The sequence below is a fragment of the Xiphophorus maculatus genome, chromosome 6, assembly GCF_002775205.1.
Source record: "Xiphophorus maculatus strain JP 163 A chromosome 6, X_maculatus-5.0-male, whole genome shotgun sequence".
Taxonomy (NCBI): domain Eukaryota; kingdom Metazoa; phylum Chordata; class Actinopteri; order Cyprinodontiformes; family Poeciliidae; genus Xiphophorus; species Xiphophorus maculatus.
In genome coordinates, this window is record NC_036448.1 from 22,961,697 (window position 1) to 22,983,486 (window position 21,790).

Here is a 21,790-nt window from a genome sequence, read left to right on the forward strand (position 1 = left end):
TCTCCAAATATTTGCTTCTAAAAAATACGAAATCTAAGGGGGAAAAAACCCCAAAACAAAACAAAAACTTACAATTTAACGTTTCCTTGTTTCCGCTAATTGAAAGATGAATTATTAAACTAACAAATCCCACTTCCTTCTTGCAGTTGCAGGGAATGGAAAGGAAATAATTAAGAACTAGAAGAATAAACGGTTTAAATAGAGCTCATTTCATTTCTTCTTCTTTAAATTTATTAGCGGTTGGCAAGAAACGTATTTCATTTCTTTGCATCTGATAATGTTTATTATGTAGAAGATAAACCCTGAAACAGTAGCGTTTCAGGGAGCTTTACCCATGGGCGGTCCTAGATGGGGACTACCAGGGACCAGTGCCCTTGTCGAATTTGTCCTGATCCATTTCATGGCCCCTATACTGAAGAGCAAATACTAAATCAATTTCTTATTATACGCGCTGACACATAAACTGTCAGTAATTGGTCTCTACACAGTTTTACTTTAACAATTAATAATAACAATAATAATAAAAGCTTTTGCTCTTTTAGCTTCAGTCATATTGAGATAGGATCACAGTTTTCATCTGTGAAACCTGCTCTGGAGGCACAAGTGGCTCACTTAATATATTAAACAATTCAATATTGTCATGTTTTTTTTGTTCATTGTTTTGTTCTGTGCCCCCATTATTATCATAAATCTGAGATTAAAGTCAGAATTCAAATATAAAAGTCTGACTTTATTCCCAGAACTGTATTAAAAAAGTCTGAATTGTGAGGGGAATTTTTTTTTTTTTGAAATCTAAGGTAGAAAGAACTAAAAATTCTGAGGTTAAAGAGGCAAAATTCTGAAAAAATTAAAAATTCTGAGAGTAGAATCAAAAGTCCAAGACTAAAGGCAAAATTTGGAGGTAAATGTTTGAAATCTGAGGTTGAAAAAAAGTACAAATTCTGAAAAAAGTCACAATTCTGATATTAAAATCACAAATTTGACACCAAAGTCTGAATTTAGAGATAAAAATTTGACTTTAATACCAGAAATTAAAAAAATAATTCCGGAATTGTGAGGAACAAAAAAAGTCTGAATTCTGAGATGGAAAGAAAGTAAACAATACTGAGATGAAGGTTACAATTCTCAGAATAAAATCAAAATTCTTAGATCAAAGTCAGAAATCTGAGGTAAAAGTCAGACTTTAAAACAAGAATTGTGAAAAAAGGTTAAAATTCAGAGAAAAAAATCTGATTTTTTTTCTCCCGGTGGCCCTAATCCGCTTATTTACATTTATTTGTTTGCATTTATTATTTTTGCTTCTTTATTTATGTATTTATTCACTTTGGTTTAAACATTCACGCTTCTCCCCACTTTTCACGTTGCATCCATTCTCGCGCAGACGTTTGTCCTCCGCGGCACCCGTAGGCTGCGACATCCGATGACGTTTCCGTTGAGGAGGAGTTCCTGCTAATCCAAACACAGACGGGACCAACATCCACGGGATTATTATCGATATCAGGACCGTTGAAGAGCGTCGGGATGGCAGCTCAGAAGATAAACGAAGCCCATGAACACATCGCTAAAGCGGAGAAATGGTGAGAAACGACAGAAATGAGAAGATTTATCCGCGGAGCTAGCAGCAGTTTATGTTGCTGTAGCTAGCTGCTGTAAGGCCACCGTAGCAGCTTATTTATTTGTATGTCGCACACAATACTGCGACATTAATAAACATTTAATAGACATTTATTCTCAATAATAGTATTTTCTTATCATGGTTGCTTAGACTGATTGTTATTAATTCATTATTTTAATGTTGTAGCTTAAAGACGAGTCTGACAAAATGGAAACCTGACTTTGACAGTGCGGCATCAGAGTACGCCAAAGCAGGTAACACAGATCATAAACCCGGGTTTATACCTGGAGAGAGAGAGAGAGAAGGTTTTTAACGAGTTTATAGTAAACTGTCTCTGTGTTGATCTTTTGTTTGTAGCTGTTTGCTTCAAGAACGCAAAGCAGTATGAGCAAGCTAAGGATGCTTACCTGAAGGAGGCTGAGTATCACACAGAAAACAAGACGTATCCTGCAGATAGCATTTAACACCCATTACATGTTTAAAGGTTTTACACCACAACTCATTTATTTACGTTCTGCTGCCATTAATAACCCAGATCTTTCTGTACATTTATGTGGAACTTCACAGAGTTGCTAACAAATGGTTCTCCAGGTTTTTAAAAGGTTTTCTGTCAAAGTTTGATTCTTTTTTCACTCATCCCGTTTTTGTCAGCTTTATGCTGACCTGGACAGCATAAAGCTCTGGACAAAAGAAGAGCCTGCTGCCCTGAACTCCATTAAAAACCTTATTGTTATTCCACTAAATATTGATTTCTGAACTCTTCCTGAGTTTAAACATTAGTATTTTTGTTTCTAAATTAATATGAACCTGTTTCCTTTTCTGAAAGCACTGCATTTTTGTTGTTGTTATTTTGACCATTTCTCATTTTCTGCAAATAAGTACTAAATCTTTGCTTGGAATTTCAGAGACATGTCAGTATTTCATAGAATAAAAGGACAATGTTCATTTTACTCAAACTTACTCAAAAGTAAAATCAGAGAAACCGATCATTTTAAATGGTCTCTTTATTTTTTTTCCAGAGCTGTACTTTGAGACAAAGTGGTGCAGCGCAGAGAAGGACAACTATCATACTGTTACTAAAAAAAAGAGACAGTGCTCAAATTCAAAAATTCAATGTTTCTACCAAGGGTGTCCAAACCTTTCATCACACGAGCCAACAAAATGAAATATAATCAAGCAAATAATGAGGTTTTTGTTGGGAAGGAATATTATTCATTGTAGATGGCAAAGTTAAAAAGGATTTTGCATGTTTTCTATTCTAAAAGAAAGTCGTCTGGTTTTCAAATGCTTGAAAAGTGGCTTGGTTGAGCAAGTCTTGTGAAAGTGTCCAGTCCTCCTTTCACTGACACTAGTATGTTACACTGCAAAAACACAAAATCTTACCAAGTACTTTTGGACTTGTTCTGGTTTTTATTTGAGGCCACATCTGGATTATGAATGTACTTGAAGGACTTGTACTTGTACTTGTTCTGGCAAATTATATTGATAGAAACACCAATTAAACTACTAAAATGTGAATATTTGTTGTTTTCTTAAACTTAAATAACTTTTTGTCACATTAATGTCATTTGGTAGAATACGATAAAAGCTGTTTTGATTTCATTGATAAAATATTTACACACACTACTGTTTTACTGAAGGCTTATTTATGCGTCTCTGTAGAGCCTAGAGGGCCACATGGAAATTCATGGTGGGCCAGATTTGGGCCGTGGGCCTTCGGTTTGACACATGTGGTCTAGTTCTTTGTTCAAATGTTTTAGTACACCTAAAGTAAGACAAAACTAACTTACAAGGAACTTTTCAGCCAGATAAATGAGCTTGTTTTAAGTCAATATTTACTTAATATTAATGAAAAAGTACAGATTATTTCACTTATGACATTTTTTCCCATTTTATAAGTGAAATAATCTGCCAATGGAAGTAGTGCTTTTTAAATCAATATCAATTATTTACTTAAAACAAGCTCCCATAGCTTGCTGAAAAGTTACTTGTAAGTTAGTTTTGTCTAATTTCAAGCACCAGTAACCAGATCAAAAATACTTGGGAAGATTTTTTATTTTTCCCTTGTAATTAAATGCATAGATAAATCCATCACTGTTTAATGTCCATTTTAAGCCTTATGTCTTCAACATGCGTCCATGTTGTGTTCTCCACATTTCCTTAACTTGATCTACAGACTCTTTCATGCTGCAAAGTAAGTATCATTAATTACATTTGACCCGCTGCAAACATGAAACTTGCCGTTTATCTTGGCTTATCTGCCCTCCTCTTCCTCAGGGCTATTGAGCAGGCAGGGATGATGATGAAGGTGAGTGCTGGCAGGACTTTGTGATCCACTGGGAGGCGATATTCATCCGGTGTGGATTAACCTGCCTTGTTACAACAGGAGCAAAAGAAAATGCCAGAGGCCATCCAGTACATAGAGAAGGCCTGCATGATGTACATGGAGAACGGGACGCCCGACACCGCCGCTATGGCCTTGGATCGGGCCGGAAAGTAAAACCAACGCTATTTCCTCCTTAGAGAAGCAAAAGAGTTAACTTGCGTGATAAACAGTCAGCTGACACTGTGGTTTTCATGCCTTCATCATAGTCTGTCGCATTACGACCACACCTTTAATTAAAGGTTTTAAATTCCAGTCCTTAAAGGCTTAATCCCTGTGAATTTAACTCAATTAATTTATAAAAATAATTCATTAATCCTGGAAGGAAATTAAAGGTTTTTGTAAAGAGCTGCTGGAAAGAACTCCTGTAGCAGTCTGTATTACAGCTCTTCAGAAGACGCCTCTTATTGAAGACACTCTTATTATATTACATAACAGCCTCATGAAGAGATTGTCTGTAGGGCTGAATCGATTAATCTATTATCAAAGTAATTGTAAACTAATTTAGTAATCGATTAATCGCGATTAATCAGACTCAAAAAGAGGCCATTTGCTGGAAGAACGTCATAGAGTAATGGATTACTAAAATAATGTTACTTGCAGCCCTAACTGTTCTAAATCTTTAAGTCTTTTAAAAATATATATTATCATTAATAATATTATTATTGCTATTAATAATTAAGTGAATCCTGAATGTATTTGGTTGCCCTGGAGTTTATTTAATATTGTCAGAGTACAAATACACATATTGGATTAATTTTCACATTTTTATTTGCAAAATATTTTTGAAAACAAATTAATTTCACAATTTTCCAACACTTTTTGTTTGTGCGCCACATAAAATCATTAAAATACACCGAAGTCTGTGATTATAGACCATTAAAATGAGAAAAACCTAACAGATAGAGGACCTTTGCAAAGCACCGCAACATTTTAGCTTCTGGCACTTTAGCATTAGTGTCTGGTCATAAAAACAAATGGTGCAAACAACTGATTTTCTTCTGAACTAAAACACATTTTTCCTCCTCAGACTCATAGAGCCCATAAATCTAGAGAAAGCTGTTGACCTTTACCAGAAGGCGGCAGGTGTATTTGAGGTGAGAATTTCTTTAAAAGTTGAATAATTCAGATTTTTTGGTTATTTTGCTATTGCTTAACGACGTCGTGGTGTAACGTTTGCAGAACGAAGACCGTCTGCGTCAGGCGGTGGAGCTGCTGGGAAAAGCCTCCAGACTGCTGGTCAGGTTAAAAAGGTGAAAGATTATTTAGTTGTAATTTTCCACAGGATTGTTTAACACGCAGTGTGCACAATTAGTGCTATTTTTGAGTCTTAATCTTTTATTAATTACCAACTATAGCGCTCAAATAAGCCTTTTTGCTGCCTTTTTAGGAAAATATCTAAATGTGCACAATTATTGTGCAGAATTATCATGCAACTAAATTAAAAACACATTTTTCCATCCCACTTTTTAAAACTTTATCTGTTTAGGTGACCCATGAAGTCAGAAAATATGCCTGGAAATGATGATGATGTGTTGAAAATATTAACCTACATGGTGGTTGTGCTTGCGATGTAGAGTAGATGATGTGATTGTGATAGAAAAGTGATTACATTTATTTTAAACAGGCTGGACGAAGCTGCAGTTGCTCTGCAAAAAGAGAAGAATATGTACAAAGAGATTGAGAACTTCCCCATGTGTTTCAAGGTGGGTCTGCTCAGGTTCTGGTTCTGGACATGACCGGGTCTGATCCTGAAGGAAAGGCAGTCAGAACTGTTCATGGTTGATTTATGCGGCTCTGTTCAGTTATCTGTTAAGGTAGAAAAGACTTAAAGAGTTTTATTCCTTCCTTCTTTTTGCCATAAATTGTTTTGTTTTGTCAGAAATCTTTTAGTTTTTTGATCAATTCTTTCTTTGTTTTGTTATAAATTCTTCCTTCGCTCTTTTCTTTACATGAACTCAGTTTAAAGCAACCAATTAAAACTCAGAGTGTTAATTGAGTCCCTATCGCCGACCTGACCTCCTGGTGTAATGTTCTGATGCTTTAGAAAACGACAGCCCAGGTTCTGGTCCATCTTCACCGCGGCGACTTCGTGGCGGCTGATAAATGTGTCCGGGAGAGTTACAGGTACGGGAATGCGCCGCCGCCATCTTTAACTTTAACTTTACGATCATTAGTGAAGGCGCTGGTTATGTAAAGCGTTGCGTCTCCGCCAGTCTGCCCGGCTACAGCGGGAGTGAAGACTGCGTTGCCATGGAGACGCTGCTGCAGGGCTACGACGAGCAGGACGAGGATCAGGCCTACCGCGTGTGCAACTCCCCTTTACTGAAGTACATGGACAACGACGTGAGTACTCTTACTAAGAAAGTATTCTCACGACGTTTTACATAACTTTAATTGAGAAGTGGAGGAAAAACTATACATGGGTTTAAATTTTACCAATAAAATCTGGAAACAAATCTGTCTCCAGGAGATGAATAGCATCTGTAAACATGAATGTCCAATTTACAATTAGAGTTAGTGTTTTTCTGTGACTAAATGAAAAACATGCATTTTTTACACAATTATTGGGCCAATAATGAATAGAATAATCAATAAAATCGTTTGTTGCAGTTCTACATTGTAACATTGTTACAATGTTACATGTATAGTAATGTTATAACACACAATATAACACGTGTTACAATATTGTAACATATGTTACAATATTGTAACACTAACATGCAACACGTTTCACATGTTACAGTGTTACATGCAACACGTGTTGCATTGTGCTGCGCAGAGCGTTTGCTGTTAGAACCTGGTGGCTGGTTCTCTAAAGAAAACTCTAAAATCCTGTTTAGAGTTTTCCAGACAACAATACAAAAACATGCCAGAATTACAAAAGTTTTTTTTTTTTGGACTGTTGTAACCATTAAACAATCTCCTCTTCAGTTCAGTTTTGTAATTGGAGACACATTGTTGATATTAACATTATAAAAGAACTTGCAATTAAGCAAGTATTAGCTAAACCCAATGTAATTTTTATATTGAGGTTCTTGTTAGCAGGTGCTGAAAATCACTAATAAAGTAACTTGTAATTTAACTTAGTTACTTTCCAAATCAGGTAATAGGCAATCTAAGTTACTTTTTCAAGGAGTAATCAGTAATCCGATTAAAGTTACTTTTTCAATATAAATGTGCCATCACTGGTTACACGTTACATTGTTTTACACTGTAAACTTGTAAAACGATTATTTTATAGCACTACATCTGTCTGTTAAGTCTAATTTTTTGCCACTGAAACACAAAAGTGAAAGTAGAAAGTGTCTGTAATATAAATATGTATTTAATGAGTTAATAAGATTGTTCCTACAATTTTAATACCTTTAATTCTCTTTAAAGGTCGTTCTAGTTCATGACATTGTCTCAAAGGTAAGTAAGTGGTAATTACATAAATATTTTTTTAAAATCCTTTTCTGTATTTCCAGTACGCCAAACTGGCCATTTCCCTGAAAGTCCCTGGAGGAGGAGGGAAGAAGAAGAAGGCCGCCGCTGCTCCACAAGGGGGCGCCGGCGGGGCGCCTTCAGCTGCGAAGGACGAGGAGGATGACGAGTACGAGGGCGGGTTGTGTTAACCTGTCGCCACCAGGACCTCCTCTATGTTCAGAACCTTTTCAACCCGGACGTTGGCCTGTTTGATCTCTAACAAGCTGATAAAAAAAGGAGAAAAACCCAAACGTTCCAGCCAGTGCCGCAGAAGAGCATATCGGGCCTCTTAAGTTTGTTCTTCTGCCTGGCGCAGGAACGTGTTCTGTTTTGTGTCGTCTCGGTGAAGCTGTACATTTTGCTGTTATTGTTAGATTATTAACTATAAAAATACTCTAAACGCGACTGGATCAGTGGATAGGTGTTTTATTTGTACAGAGATAATTTATTCAGTATTCACGGCTGCTGGGAATGATACCGAAGCAATATGCAATCACACTGGTAATAATGCATGTTTAAAAACAATAAAATGGTCATGCAAAGTCAAATATGATGCATTTAAGAATCTTCTAGAGTGACCCTGTTGTCTTCAGCATCAGTGATTACAATAACAACAATCAAAATATACGCTAAGTTTGTTCTTCTACTTCAAGGTGTGTGCTACCTTAAAATAAAGAAATATAGTCCTGTGTGTACCGCCAGTTTTTATTTACGTTTGCAATGTATAAATCAGAGAAACTTAAGTGGAAAACATAAAAAAGGGACCATGATGTGTTGTCAGTTTATAAATGAAATATTAGGCTTATTAAGATGATAAAGTGGTTGTTTACATTTTTTATTTATTCCCTTTCCCCGTCATTTCCTGTTTACTCCTCAACCAGATTCCCAAACTTTGCACACTTCTCAATAAACCTGTTCTGTGGCCCTCGAAGGCTCTTGATGTGTTTCACTTCCTTTAAGTATCGAGCAGATTTTCCACATCAGTTGGAGTCTAACGGCAGCTCCAGAACGGCTTTCCATCACTGATGAGGCGAATGCTTTCTGTCTGTAGAAGTCAAATTTAATGCGTTTGCAGTAAACGACTGCAGCCGGGCATTAGGAGGAAGCGAGAGTTAATCCAAGGAAAGGTTTTTTTCTATTATGGAAAATCCTATTAGAGTCTTTTCCAGTTTTGTTGCTGCGAAAACAAATATTTTAAAAGTACAGTTGTGCCTCGGGTTCTTTAAGAAATCATTGAACAATTAATTTAATTCACTAGTTCAGTTTAAAAAAAGTGGGGCTCACCTTTATTATACACACAGTGATGCAGTTCAAATGCTAATTTCAGATAATTTTGATGAAAAGTCCTCACAGTTAATTAAAACATGAAATCCAGCTTTCAGAATGTTTATTTACAGTACAGGATAATATCCTCCTACTACTTGACTGGAGCTGCTTTTGTTTGTATCGCTTATTAGAGAGGAGATTATGTTACTTTATTTTTTCCAAATGCACTCTGTATCTTTATGAAAGTTTACTTTTAAGTTAGTTGTGACTTATTTCAAGTATACCAAGATATTTGACTAGAAACTAGACATGTTATTTTGGAAGTGTGTGGTGGATAATAAGAGAAACTGGACTCACCACAGAGAGCTTTTAAGCCCCTCCAGAAGATGCTGGTTTGCTAGGTCTCCAAGCTGCTGCTCCTGACATTTTCCTCCTTAATGGACAAATCGCTCTAAGTCTCCTCTACATGAACAAAAAGGAAAAATCCTCCCACATGGGTACAACACAGAATTTTACCAAGTATTTTTGGTTTAGTTTCTAGTGATAAGACAAAACTAACTTACAATTAACTTTTCAGATAAATATAAGCGCTAATTCCTTAATATTGATAAAAACAAAAGTACTAGTTTCATCTGCAGATTATTTCAGTATAACAAAACATTTCCCCCGTTATATGAAACAATCTGCCAATAGTAGCAGTACTTTTTCATAAATATTAAGGAATAATTTTCTTAAAACAAGCTCCAAAAAATTCTCGAAAAGTTATGGTGCATTCCCACGACACATCAAGTTCGAGGTGCGTTCACACCAAACACGTTTCGTTCGTCTGGTTTACATTCAAAGTCTATGTGGAGGCGCGTTGAGGGCGCATCAGATATGTCAAAATCACTCTAGCTTTTGTTTACCGTTACCAGTTTATTTGTCAGGTATGTTAAAGCTCCAAACGCCGCAACTCCACCTAAAATGTAAACCGGAGGTGCCCGAAGCTCAAAATGCGTTTGGTGTGAACGTACCTTTACTAGTAAGTCAGTTCTGTCTTATTTTAAGATAACTAAGATATTTGCACTAGAAACTAAACAAAAAATACTTAAGAGTTTGTGTTTTTGCAGTGTTCGAGAAACTGGACTCACCAGAGAGCTTTTACGTCCCCCAGAAGACGCTGGTTTGCTAGGTCTGCTGCTCCTTAATGGAAAAATTACCCTCTAAAATCTCTGCTTTATGAACTAAAAGAAAAACTCCTTCCATGCCACACAAAATCTTACCAAGTATTTTTATATAGTTTCTAGTTCAAATATCTTGGTGCTCTTCAAATAAGAAAAAATTAACTTACAAGTAACTTTTCAGCAAGATATACAGTAGGTGCTTGTTTAAGACAGTAATTCATTAATATTGATGAAAAAGTGCTAGTTCTGCACTATAGCAAGACATTTTCCGCTTAAGTGAAATAATCTGCCAGAGGAACTACTACTTTTTCATAAATATTAAGGAATTATTTACTTACAACAAGCTCTTATGTCAGTTTTGTCTTCTTGGTTTTACTGGCGGTTGGCAACAAACTTTTAGTAGCATCACCGCCACCTACTGGTTCGTTATTATCTATCTATCTACATATATACATTTATATTTACATATACAGTATATATTCTAACAACATAAATAAAAAATAAATATATTCTACCTATAAATATATATATACATACAAATACTTATACCTAACTTTGTATTCTTCCCATCTATTTATCATACATACATTCACAAACACCTTTACTATAATCAAATTCTATGAAATAATTTAGTTTTCTTTAAAAATCAATTTCTTTATGTTTACTCCCCAAATTCTTCCTCAAAAGATTTAATAAATTAACCTTTTCCTTAATACTTCAAACCATCTCCTCATGTATCTTCTCTCTTTTTTATATTTATAACCTTCTTAGTATTCAAGCTTGTCAAGATATTTGCAGTAGAAACCAGACAAACATACCCGGTACGATTTGGTGGTTTTGCAGTGTGGCCTCTAAATGATCCAGCTGTTTTCCATCATCGTTTTCTCCCACAGTCTCTCCAAACAAAGCACCAAAAAAAAACCACCTTTCAAGACATCTTTTATTTGCACATCTTGTCACATCGTCTTAATATACAGCTACGATTTCACATATCATTCCTCAGCGCCCGGCCCCTTCAGTAACATGATCCCCCTGTATGTACATGTTCTGAAAATTATTCATGGCAATAGTTAAGTTTTTCAGTCATGCTAAAATGTTATTTAATGCATAGTCTGGACCAAAGGGCTCGTGTCTCTCAGCCCTTTTTTGTGAGGAAGCGTTTCTTCTTCTGTCTTTCTGTGAGTTTATGGGTGATGAAGACTCAGATTGAATTAATGTAACTGATTGGCAATGATCTCATTTTTTTCAAAGAACCCCCCCCCACCCGTCCTTCCCAAATGTGCAGTAAACAAACTTGACTTCAGTCCATCTATTTATATTTCATGCCATTTAAATAGTTCTCACCTTTTCTACAATCTCACATTCTTTTAGATGCGTTAAAGCCTACAGGTACAACACAAACGTATCGGTGAAAACGGCTCTTCCTGAGAAAGATGTGTGATTCTGAACAGGTTCAGTTCTTCTCATACAAACAAAATAAGGCAAGAAAGTCATTTTTTTCTCATTTCAGACTGCCTTGTGTGAAGAAATGTAATGATTCTCTGTCACTAATTGACTTTGTTTTGTGTGCGCTCCCATCGTTGCTCGGTCCCGATCCGACAGATCCTGTTTGGAGAGTCTGGGATTGAGCTCGTCTGGTCCTCACTGTGCTCATGCTCATCAGTGGAAAGCCCTTAAATCAGTAAAGCTGCAGCCACGTTTCACGCTGAGCAGTAGAAACAACTTCTGCAGCTGAAGATTTGTGCTCAGTTTCACTGCTTTTCACCCTTAACAAGTAAAATGTACCAGTTTAAGTTAAAATCAGTGTTTCTGCGAGGCATCATGGCCGACTGAGCGCCGTTTTGTGCTCACGCAGTTCCCCTGAAAAGCTCAGCGTCGTCTCCGTTTGTCACTCGGTTTTCTCCCGGGTCCACTTGATCATCGTCTCCGGCGAGCGGTAGAGGAAGATGAGTTTGGCGTACATGTCCTCCTCCAGGTCCAGCTCGCCCGTCTCTCGCACCAGGAAGATGTCGGTGCACAGCTTGAGGATGCGGTCCACGTTGGGCAGCTCCTCGAACATGATGGTGTGGGAGATGCCGCTGAAAAACTCGCGCACAAATTTCCCGATGACCAGAACAACGGAGGCGTATAGACCCATGATTCTAGACGGGCACAACAAGAAGGACAGTTAGACCCGGTGTCAAGCAGCTGCGTTTACATTAAACGATTAATCACAATTAATTGGATTGGTCAGAATAGTTGCGATTAATCAATTATTGAAATCAGCCATCAAATTGCTCAACACCAATAATCCCCCAATCAGACTGTCTGAAAGTTCAATATTGGTTTTACATATTTAGCATTGTATTATTATTTGTATATTTATACTAGATTTTTTTTAATTCATGTATTATTTTTAACTGACACTGAGGGCAACACAATCCATTGAGTGCTTTAAAAAGAACTTAAGACATTTCTTTTTTAGCTAAATGTTTGGTTCTTCTTCTTGGATATTGGTTTCAATCTCTTATTTTTGCGTCTATTCACTTATTTAATTACTTTTGCTTGTTTTCTTTGTTTCCTGCCCTTTGAGATCTAAAGACAAAAAGGGTATTATAAATAAAAAACATTATTATTGTGATTGCACTAGTAACACTTGTACATATGTATATGTATTTATAGTCACGTAGTTTTTCAGTATTTTTTGTGTATTCCGGTAACCAAGCAATTACATTTTGTAGCCAAATTTTGCTGTCTTGTCTTCATGCAATGGCAATGAAGTAAGTTTAAATTTAATCTAATCGATTAATCGTTAATTGGAGCAAAAAAACAGCAGAAACTTAATGCCTTTAAATCTAGACTGTTTGGATCTGCTTTTGAAACATAATAAACGGAAATTTTAATAAAGGCTCTTTACTAAATACAATATTTCAATTCTTGTGTTTTATGATGTCAAGGAAAACCAACATTTAGTTTTATATTTCCCTAATCTCATTTAAATTACCTTCAGTTAATATCAGCTGGAACATTTTATACTGTAGTTTGTCGTGCTTGAGTTGTTTTTGTTTTTGTAAAGGACTTTGAATGGAACTGATGCTGAAAATATGCAATAACAATAAACTTCTTCTTCTCCTCTTCCTCATACTGAGCGTCCATTTTGAACGCGAGCGGAGGCGTTTCTGTTTGTCGGTGCGTACCCGTATCCGGCCAGGAAGCCCAGGCTGGGCGGGCTCACTTGGTCGCTGAAGACGTAGATGTTCAGGCCCGGTTCGTTTTTGATACCGATGCTGCCTAAGGGCCCGGAGTCAACCTGGTTCACGATCCACCATTCCTGGATCTGATCAGAGGCGTTGTGGGCTCGCATCAGAGTGAGGGAAACGTTGAACATGTTTTCACCTGAAACGAAAACAAAACATATAAATAACAAGGAAACACGTAGGTCACTTACAGTTAAAACGTATTTTAGTAGAAATAAATCACTGACTATTTCAGAATTAACTATTCTCTGATTTTGTTGGGTTTTTTAAACTAAAATAAATAAAAAATTACGGACAGGCTGTACAAACTATTTTATTTACACACATAAAATAATCAGATTTTTTTTTTTAAAGTACAGGATTGTGGATCCAAAACTTCAACTGGTTTTAAGGCATACAGCAGGAGTGTCCAAAGTGTGGGCTGGGGGCCATTTGTGGCCCCTGGATGGATTTTGTGTGGCCCCCAACTGCGATTCAAGAAAGATGCTAATTCATCCCAGAGATACAAACAGAATTTTTCTACAATGGAAAAAATTAAACACAACACAAAGTATTGGATTTTTTCAGGTCTTATTTACTTTATAAAAGGGCTGTGAAAGAAAATGACTCAAGTTCTTTTCTTATAATCCAATAAAGTTGTTCAGTCGAGCCCCAAAAATTCAAAAGCTAGGTTTAGTTCTTTTAATTCAGAGAAATCCTTAATATGGTTTAGATGTACGATAAATAACATCAGTTTCATATAATAAACAAACAAAAAACAAAAAGTTGGACGACTTTATTCTAGTTTTGGTTTTTATTTTCTTGTCCTGCAAATACTTTCGTCTCGATTTTGGCCAACGTGACAAAAAGTTTGGACACCCCTGGCACACAGGTTGATTATTATTTTGGGCTCGATTGAAGAAAACTGAAAAAATATTTCATCTGTTCTCAACAATAAAAAAATGTAAGTCATTTGAAAATGCTTTCTGTATTTAGCCAAGTTTTAAAAGCAGATTTTGGTGCATCAAGGCGTACCTTAGTGTAGATGTGGTCCTAGTTACCATGACAACAGAAGGAAACCAGAAAGCTTGGTAAACATAATCACTTTGTGTTGCATCTGACATTTTTCTAAGTAGATTTTAATTTAAAAGTCGTAGTTTTATCCTAATGTATTTAATTTCCGTAATCGGACAGGCCGTACAAAATCTGTTCAAGGGCTGCAAATGGCCCTTGACCCCCAGTTTGAACACCCTTGCTTTAGAGGTAACCTTGTAATTTCAGGACGATCGAGTTTTCTCACCGAGCTGTTCAACGGGCGTGGCTTCAGAGTCGCTGGGGGCTCGGATGTAGCGGGGAATGAGTTCTGGGATCATCCTGCACAGAAGAAGAAGAACACGGCGTTGGCGATCCGTTTGTTGGAGCAAAACCGGGAGCGACTGTTGTTCTTTATTCTGTTAATTATGCTTAACAGTGCCAATTCTGCTCGAAAATTTGCAAAAATCCAGAGAAAACACCCTAGTTACAACGGGTTTTCCATCTGCAGCGGGAAAGAGGACGCCACCTGCAGGGAAGGAGGCTAACTTACACTTTTAACTGGCTGGCTGTCCCATTCAGAAGCATAACGAGATCCCGCTTTGTGCTTTCTTCCAGAGGTATCACATTTTTCCCAGATGCCATCTCAGATTTGGCACCAAGACTGAGGTTTCTAACAACAGAGGAGGAAAGTAAAAAGTGAGGAACTTTTCTTCAAGCCTCATCTTTCTGAACGTAAAAAAAAAAGAATCAAAAGCAGAAAAAAGGTAGAAAGGAAGAAAGACAGCATTAAGTCAAGGCTCACAGAAATGCAAAACTGGAACCTTGTTGCCTGTTTGTTCTCACTGGTCTGTCACAATAAACATTAAATCAATTAATCGCATCATAAATTAAAACAGGTGTGTCCAAACAACATAAAATCTAGCAAATGAAGAAGCCCGATATTTATTATAGATCCATAATTTGAAAGCGATTTTTACAATGTTTTATTAGGGCCACTGTAGGTATAAAAAATAGTAAATTTTGTGATTGATCTCAGAAATTTTCCAGAAAACTTTTCAATTGAAATTTAGAAATTTCCACGTTTTTTGTAGAAAATTTTTGATATTAATCTAAAGATTGATTTTTCTTTTCTTGAAAATTTCTGAGATTACTCTCAAAGTATTTTGGCATAAATGTGCTATTTGCCTCCACTTTGATGTAGCATGTTTGTTGTATTAAAAGAAAGACATCCAGTTTTCAGTTTGAATAAATTTATTTTCAGTAATAACAGGATTTGGGTCACTTTCTATCAAAATGTTTGCTACATTTAGCCAAGTTTAAGAGAGAATAAAAGCTGACTTTGGTTCAACAAATCTGGCTTTTCAGTAGTAGTTTCTGGATAAACTGTTATTTAAACTTGGTTAATAAAAGGTGAATGCTTTGTGATATACTTTGCATTTTCCTCTGTAAAAAAATAATATTGGTAACAATTTTTACCCTGATTACAAATTAAACGTCTCCATCTGCATCAATGGGTCAATTTTGTATCATTTTTTGAATTGCAATTGAGGGCTGCACAAAAACAGTCCAACGGGTCATAAATGGCCCCCGAGCCACACACTGGACACCCCTGAATTATAAAAAACTCAATAATTTCCATTTGCTTTACTTGTAGTTTTTCTCTTTTCTCTCTCTTTTTACTGGCCTTCAGTCTGGCGTTTTTGTTTTTTTTGAAGAACAACTTTGTTTTCTGAGACGTCATAACTCATTTTATGTAATGTTTTGTTTATGTATTTTGAATATTTAAAATGTCTTCCACTTTCAGTGTTAAATGTTCATTAGAATTTGAAGTTTGATATTTGAGAATGTGACATTTTCATTATACCACTTGAAAACGGTCTCAAAATAACAATAATATCGTTTATCGCAAAAACGTCTAGGACATTTTACCGTCCAGTAAAATTTGTTAAAGTGACAGGCCTAATTATTTAAAATGTCAATATTTTGGGGGGATTTTTGATTATTTTCCCCTCGTTTCTGTCCAACTTTAATCACTTCTGTTTGTGTTTGGTAACAGATTTTACCTCTGCACAGTCCAGGAGACGGTGATCAGGAACTCCTGATCTTCCCCCTTCTCCCCTTTCTCCTTCGATCCCAACATTTCTATCAGGTTGAGTCTGCTGGGCGGGCTGATGGTCCACAGGGAGTTGGAGCTGCCTTTCAGCTCCGCGATGATCAAATCCTCTGGAAAGTACTTCTCCAGCCACTGCATGGCCATCTGACCGCAGAACGACGTGAAAACCGTTAAAACTCATGGAGAAACTCATGAATCAAATTTCACTTTAAACAGATGAATGACTGAAAACAGTTCGGCAACATTAAACACATAATACAACATATTGTAGGTTTATAGTCTTACATTCGTTTTGGCTTCGTCGGTTGTTACAAATTTTGTCTTAAATCCGACAAAGTCGTCCTCTTTCACGGAGTGGAGTTGTTTTTGTTGAGCACTCATGGTGAAGATGGGCTGTGGAGGCAGAATTTTAAATATAAATGTAAGTTTGGGAAAAATCTGGGTTTAATTTGCTGAAGTCAGCGTGACTGCACAAAGCAGGGTTTCTCCCAGTGGTTTATAAGCCTGGCGGACCTCCAGGCTTTACTTGCTCCCCCACCAGGCTAGGCACCCTTTGTTTATTTATCATGGGGGTTTTTTATACACCAGTAACAGTGGAAGCAAAGATGGACTCTATAATTAGTCCAAAAACAGCTTTTATTTTTAGTTTTCCTTTTTTTTATGACTTTACAGCTTTTGTTTAGGTATTGTTAATAATGTCTAACATAATTACCTGGTCATATTTTTTAATTTTCTGACAAAAGTGTTTTTAACTCAAAAACAAAGTGGGCTGCTGGATAACTGCCATAGCGCTCCTACCAACAGACTTGGCAAGTTTTCTGGGGGAAAACCTGACAAAGATCTGATCAAAGCACAACCCAGGTAAACGAGTAAAACGCCATAAAACTGCCTCATTTTTCGCTTAATTCAATTCAACAATACTTTATTCATCCCAAAGGGTAATTAAATGTCGTAATTTATATCATCCTAGTTTATTCTAGAAGTTGTAATGGATAGTAACGCTCCAGTAGCAGTCAGTGTTGCAACAAATCTAAAGAGGCCTCTGACATAAGACTCATGACATGCTTACAGTTCAGTATCCAAGCAGCAGAGATGATATTCCACAGTAAATGTCCTGAATAAGTACCTCTGCTAATCCACCTCATTTGCTTTTGCTGCTTCTTTTTAAATTTCTCTGGCAGTTTGGTTAGAAAGTCAGGCAGAGACATTTGATTTGGGTCCTGCTCTGCATCCATGAGGCCTCTTGTTCAATTATTTGTATTACCGTATTTTTCAGACTATAAGGCGCACATAAAATCCCTATATTTGCAAAAAAATCGGCAATGCGCCTTATGTATGAACAGTGTACCGTATGTTTTATTACGACTTTGGTAAGCAACGAAGTCACTCCCCTTGATTGTCGAAGCACAATAGCTGCTGGTCAGAAACCTCGTGGAGTCAGCTTCCTATGCTGTCTAGCCAGACTTGTTTTGGAGTGGCGAACCACTTTTCCTGATACGTACGGTGCGTCAACATCCGGTAATTAAGAACCCCAAAATGGCACCTGTTAAGAGACATGCTTACGACGTGGATTTCAAACTCAAGGCCACCAGCCACGCAGTACAACATGGGAATAGAGCAGCTGCGAAACAATTCAACATTAATGAATCAATGGTACGGAAGTGGAGGAAACAAGAAGATGACCTGCTTGATGCCGCCATCGCCCAACTGTTAAACTCCGACACCGAAGACGAGGAATTTGATGAATTCGTAGAAGATGAATGATTGAAAAAGTGAGTGTATTTTTTGTGTAATATTGACAGTTATTGTTAATGATTTGAATAAAGTCTGAACTATCCGACTACCGTATGTTGTTTCGCTTTATGCGCCTTATAATCCGGTGCGCCTCATTGTCCGAAAAATACGGTATTTGGTAGCTAATCAGTTGCTTCTGGTTGCAAAAGAAAAAAAAACAAAACAATACCTTGTTGCCACGGTTACGCATCAGAACAACTGTGCAAAAGTAGAAAAGTAAGAACAAAACTCCTTCCAACGCTGCAAGTGTTTTTGTCTAGTTACTGGTGCAAATATCTTAGTAAACCTGAAATAGATAAAGCTAACTTACAACTAGCACTTCAGCAAGAAATAGAAGATTGTTTTAAGTCAGTAATTCCTTAATATTAATTTTTTTTTTAAGTATTAATGCCACCAGAAAATTATTTTATTTATAACGAGACATTTCTCCCATGTTGTAAGTAAAAAAATATCTGCCAGTGAAAATAGTACGTTTTGGTCAAAATTAAGGCATTACTGACTAAAAACAAGCTGATATCTCACTGAAAAGTCACTTGTAATTTAGTTTTGTCTTAATGTACCAGAAACTAGACTAAAATATTTCACTACATTTTGTGTTTTTGTAGTAAACTGCACAGCATTCACACCTGTCCTAAAAACACTTCAATCAAAACAACTATGAGTTAAAAAGTTACATTTATTTTACATTAATTATATATTAAAAATAAATATTTCCTAAATCGGATGTTTTAAATTCAGTCAAATTGAAAGTTTGAGTGAAATGGAGTGTGAGATTATCCCGCTGCATAACAAAATAATTTATTTTAAGGTTTTATACACATCTTTTAATTAAAAACATGCCCTTATGTTCTGGACTGTGGGTGTTTTATCCCACGATTCGATAAAAATCAGAGCACCTGGAATCCAGCCAGGGTGATTGTGATGGAGACGTCCAGCGGCGCGTTGACGACGCCGGCCACGGACTTCACCAGCGACATGAAGAGCAACGGGAACCAGACGATGCAGATGAGCAGCACCACGATCATTCCTCCCATCCCGTACTTCACCACCTTCTTCTTCTTCTGGCCTCGCGGCTGAGGGTATCTCTGCAGAGGGACAGAGCCGTAACTACTTACATTTACTCAATTACATTTACTGAAGTAAGTCATGTACTTATAGGAGTACTTTTACTACGCTGTACTTTTTACTTTTACTTTAGTAATTTTATTATGAAGTATTTCTTCTCTTACTTGAGTAAAATTTCTGGATTTTCTACCCACTGAATGAAAAACAAACATGTTTTAACCAAAAACTCACCAGACTCAGACACACTCCTGCAGTTTTGTTAAAGTTTCATAACTTTTTTATTGAAAGAAACTGATTTGAAAATATTTTCTGTTCCCCAATTGTGTTATTTTTTTGCTACTTATATGAATTATTGTCATTTTTGACCTTAAAATACCAAAATTTCCACTTAACTTTATATTTTGGTTCGTCTGATTATGTAATTTTTAAATATTAAATGACTGATAATTTAATAGTTACTGAGTACTTGAGAAAAAGTTTTACCAAATAGTTTTTGTAATTTCTCAGATGACTTCTTTTTACTTTTACTTCAGTAAAAATATGTTGAAGAAGTGCTACTGTTACTTGAGTACAGTTTTTGGGAACTCTACCCAAACTCTGCGTGGGGTCAACATGAAGAAAATCGTTTTTCTGAATCTGCTTTGTGTTCACTTTGGTAAACCTACTGAAGGAAATGTATTAAGGGACAAATTAATCTTTTGGAGAGACAAGTACTAAAGAATTTTCTCAAATTAGTAATAAAAAAAGAAGTAAGTATTTCAGCTCAAATTCCTGCATGACAAAAACACGGGTGGAAAATTAAGTGGAAGAAAAAACTTTAGAATTGTGCACAAGCAATAGACATAAACACACCTTCTCAGATTCTCTCCAACATTTGAGGATGAAAATGTGAGCATATATGTCCTCCACGCAGATCCAGCTGGACAGGGACAAGGAAGTGTCGGTCCAAACCCAGTCCATCACCGCTCGCAGCTCTGTCAGGAAAGGCACCAGGCGGAAACTGAACAAGCAAACCAGACATTAATCACACATGAATTCAACTTTTCTGCCCACAAAACATTTCTTTCAGTTACGAGGGAAGCTTGTTCAATTAAGAAAAAATAAAAGATGTGACATAAAACTTCAAACCAAAGAAGGAAAACTGCAATCTGAACTATTTGTGTGGCGCTCTAGTTCAAGATCAAGTCAAGTTAATTTGTACATTTCAGCAACAAGGCAGTTCAAAGTGCCTTGAAATTGTTTTGTGCGACAAAAGATAAATGCCTGGATGAGTTTCTCTAGACCCTGCTGGGATATTCGTCCTTTAATCCTGGAAATGTTCTTCAGTTGACAGAAGACCGACTTTGTAACTGTCTTTATGTGGCTGTGAAGGTTCAGATCAGAGTTCAGCACTACACTATCAGACCTGACCTCAAGTTTCCAGCTGTACTGACTGAGTATTGACTCTAGGTCACATGTGTCAAACTCGAGGGCCAGGGGCCAAATCTGGCTTTTTATGTGGCCCTCTAGACTCCAAATCACATCAATAAGTCCCTACAGTTTTCACAAATCCGCAAAATTCACACAAAAATCATACAAAGTCAACAAATCCCCACATTTTTTTCTGATTTTTACTGCTAATTTTTTCTCAAAATTGGCCAAAAGCATTGAGTTCAAGTGACTGCCGCCTCAGTCTTACTTATGTTAAGTTTTAGAGTGTGATTGATACGGCGATTAGTAAAAAGTCATGCTTAAAACCACACATTAGCGCAAATACCGTAAAAAGTCCATACAAACATTTCTAAATTCGCACCATGAAATCTGTGGTTTTAATTGCAAATAAACCAGAAAAACAATCAGAAAATTCTAGATGGGCTGACCAGAGTGAAAACATTACGTTATGTTAAGAAACACTTACTGAATGCTGAAACAAACTGATATTTTAACAGTTTAATGGGTTTTATCCATACATTCTGGTTATTTCAGAACATTCAGATTTTTGATATGGCCCAAAATGAAAATGAGTTTGACGCCCCTGATCTGGATCTTTAGGTCCAAAGACAACATCTTCAGATTTATATGGTAAAGAGATGTAGTGTGACTCACCCTTGGAACAGGAACAGGTTGACGTAATTGTAGCTCTTGGTGAGGAAGTTTCCCAGGACCCGGGTTGGATAGCCGCAGCGGATCTGATAGGCTGACAGCCCGAAGTAGATGCACTTGACAAAATACCACATCTGGGCGACCGTGTTCTCACTGAAACGCCTGAGAGAGGAGGAGGAGGAACACAGAGGCGCAAAGGTTGATATAAACCATCATCAGGCAAATAACAACAGTAGGTTTAATCCTAACACATATTCAGGATGTTTAAAGGGGACCTATTTTGCTAAATTTACATTTTGCATGGTTTTATTTGCTTCCATTTGAGTCTCAGCCAGTTTTTGGAGATGAGTTAATGTTTTTTGGTGTCTGGAAAATTTGCCGTTTCAAAAACCTTCCGTTTATTAAGTAACATTCAACAGGAATTGAGCGTTACCTAGCAACCCCAGTCCAGCCCAGCCCGTTACCTAGCAACCCAGGCGGAACTCTATGTTACGCACAATGGCTGCTGGAAAGGACAAGTGTTTTGTTGTTGATTTACCATCTAGAAACTAGCTGCATTCTTGTTAGGTGTACAGGAGGCTCCACTTATGC

The 21,790-nt window shown here is 36.8% G+C and overlaps 2 protein-coding genes across 3 annotated transcripts in view; one reads left to right on the top strand and one right to left on the bottom strand.

Moving 5' to 3' along the window:
• The first annotated feature begins 1,398 nt into the window (after positions 1-1,398).
• napg (NSF attachment protein gamma) lies at positions 1,399-8,397 on the top strand. The gene is made up of 12 exons (XM_005801972.2): positions 1,399-1,577; positions 1,802-1,869; positions 1,973-2,057; positions 3,792-3,809; positions 3,893-3,923; positions 4,002-4,111; positions 5,029-5,095; positions 5,181-5,251; positions 5,626-5,704; positions 6,046-6,125; positions 6,215-6,344; positions 7,469-8,397. The coding sequence occupies exons 1-12, from the start codon at positions 1,522-1,524 to the stop codon at positions 7,613-7,615; spliced, it is 942 nt and encodes a 313-aa protein (XP_005802029.1). The 5' UTR covers positions 1,399-1,521; the 3' UTR covers positions 7,616-8,397.
• A 2,421-nt stretch (positions 8,398-10,818) lies between these two features.
• Positions 10,819-21,790, bottom strand: part of piezo2 (piezo type mechanosensitive ion channel component 2) — a 125,879-nt gene continuing 114,907 nt past the window's right edge. For both annotated transcript variants that reach the window (XM_023335477.1, XM_023335478.1), the window contains 9 exons: positions 21,203-21,361; positions 19,970-20,117; positions 18,949-19,137; positions 16,544-16,651; positions 16,209-16,402; positions 14,696-14,815; positions 14,411-14,484; positions 13,072-13,270; positions 10,819-12,036 (listed from right to left, as the gene is read on the bottom strand). In XM_023335477.1, coding sequence (XP_023191245.1) covers positions 11,784-12,036; positions 13,072-13,270; positions 14,411-14,484; positions 14,696-14,815; positions 16,209-16,402; positions 16,544-16,651; positions 18,949-19,137; positions 19,970-20,117; positions 21,203-21,361 — 1,444 coding nt within the window. In that variant the 3' untranslated portion in view covers positions 10,819-11,783. The remainder of the gene's footprint in view (positions 12,037-13,071; positions 13,271-14,410; positions 14,485-14,695; positions 14,816-16,208; positions 16,403-16,543; positions 16,652-18,948; positions 19,138-19,969; positions 20,118-21,202; positions 21,362-21,790) is intronic.

Bases quoted from the DNA above. Each gene is read 5' to 3' on its own strand.
- napg (XM_005801972.2), top strand. From the start codon at position 1,522: ATGGCAGCTCAGAAGATAAACGAAGCCCATGAACACATCGCTAAAGCG. The intron at 5,252-5,625 runs GTGAAAGATTAT...TATTTTAAACAG, and splicing joins CTGCTGGTCAGGTTAAAAAG to GCTGGACGAAGCTGCAGTTG. The intron at 6,126-6,214 runs GTACGGGAATGC...CGTCTCCGCCAG, and splicing joins TGTGTCCGGGAGAGTTACAG to TCTGCCCGGCTACAGCGGGA.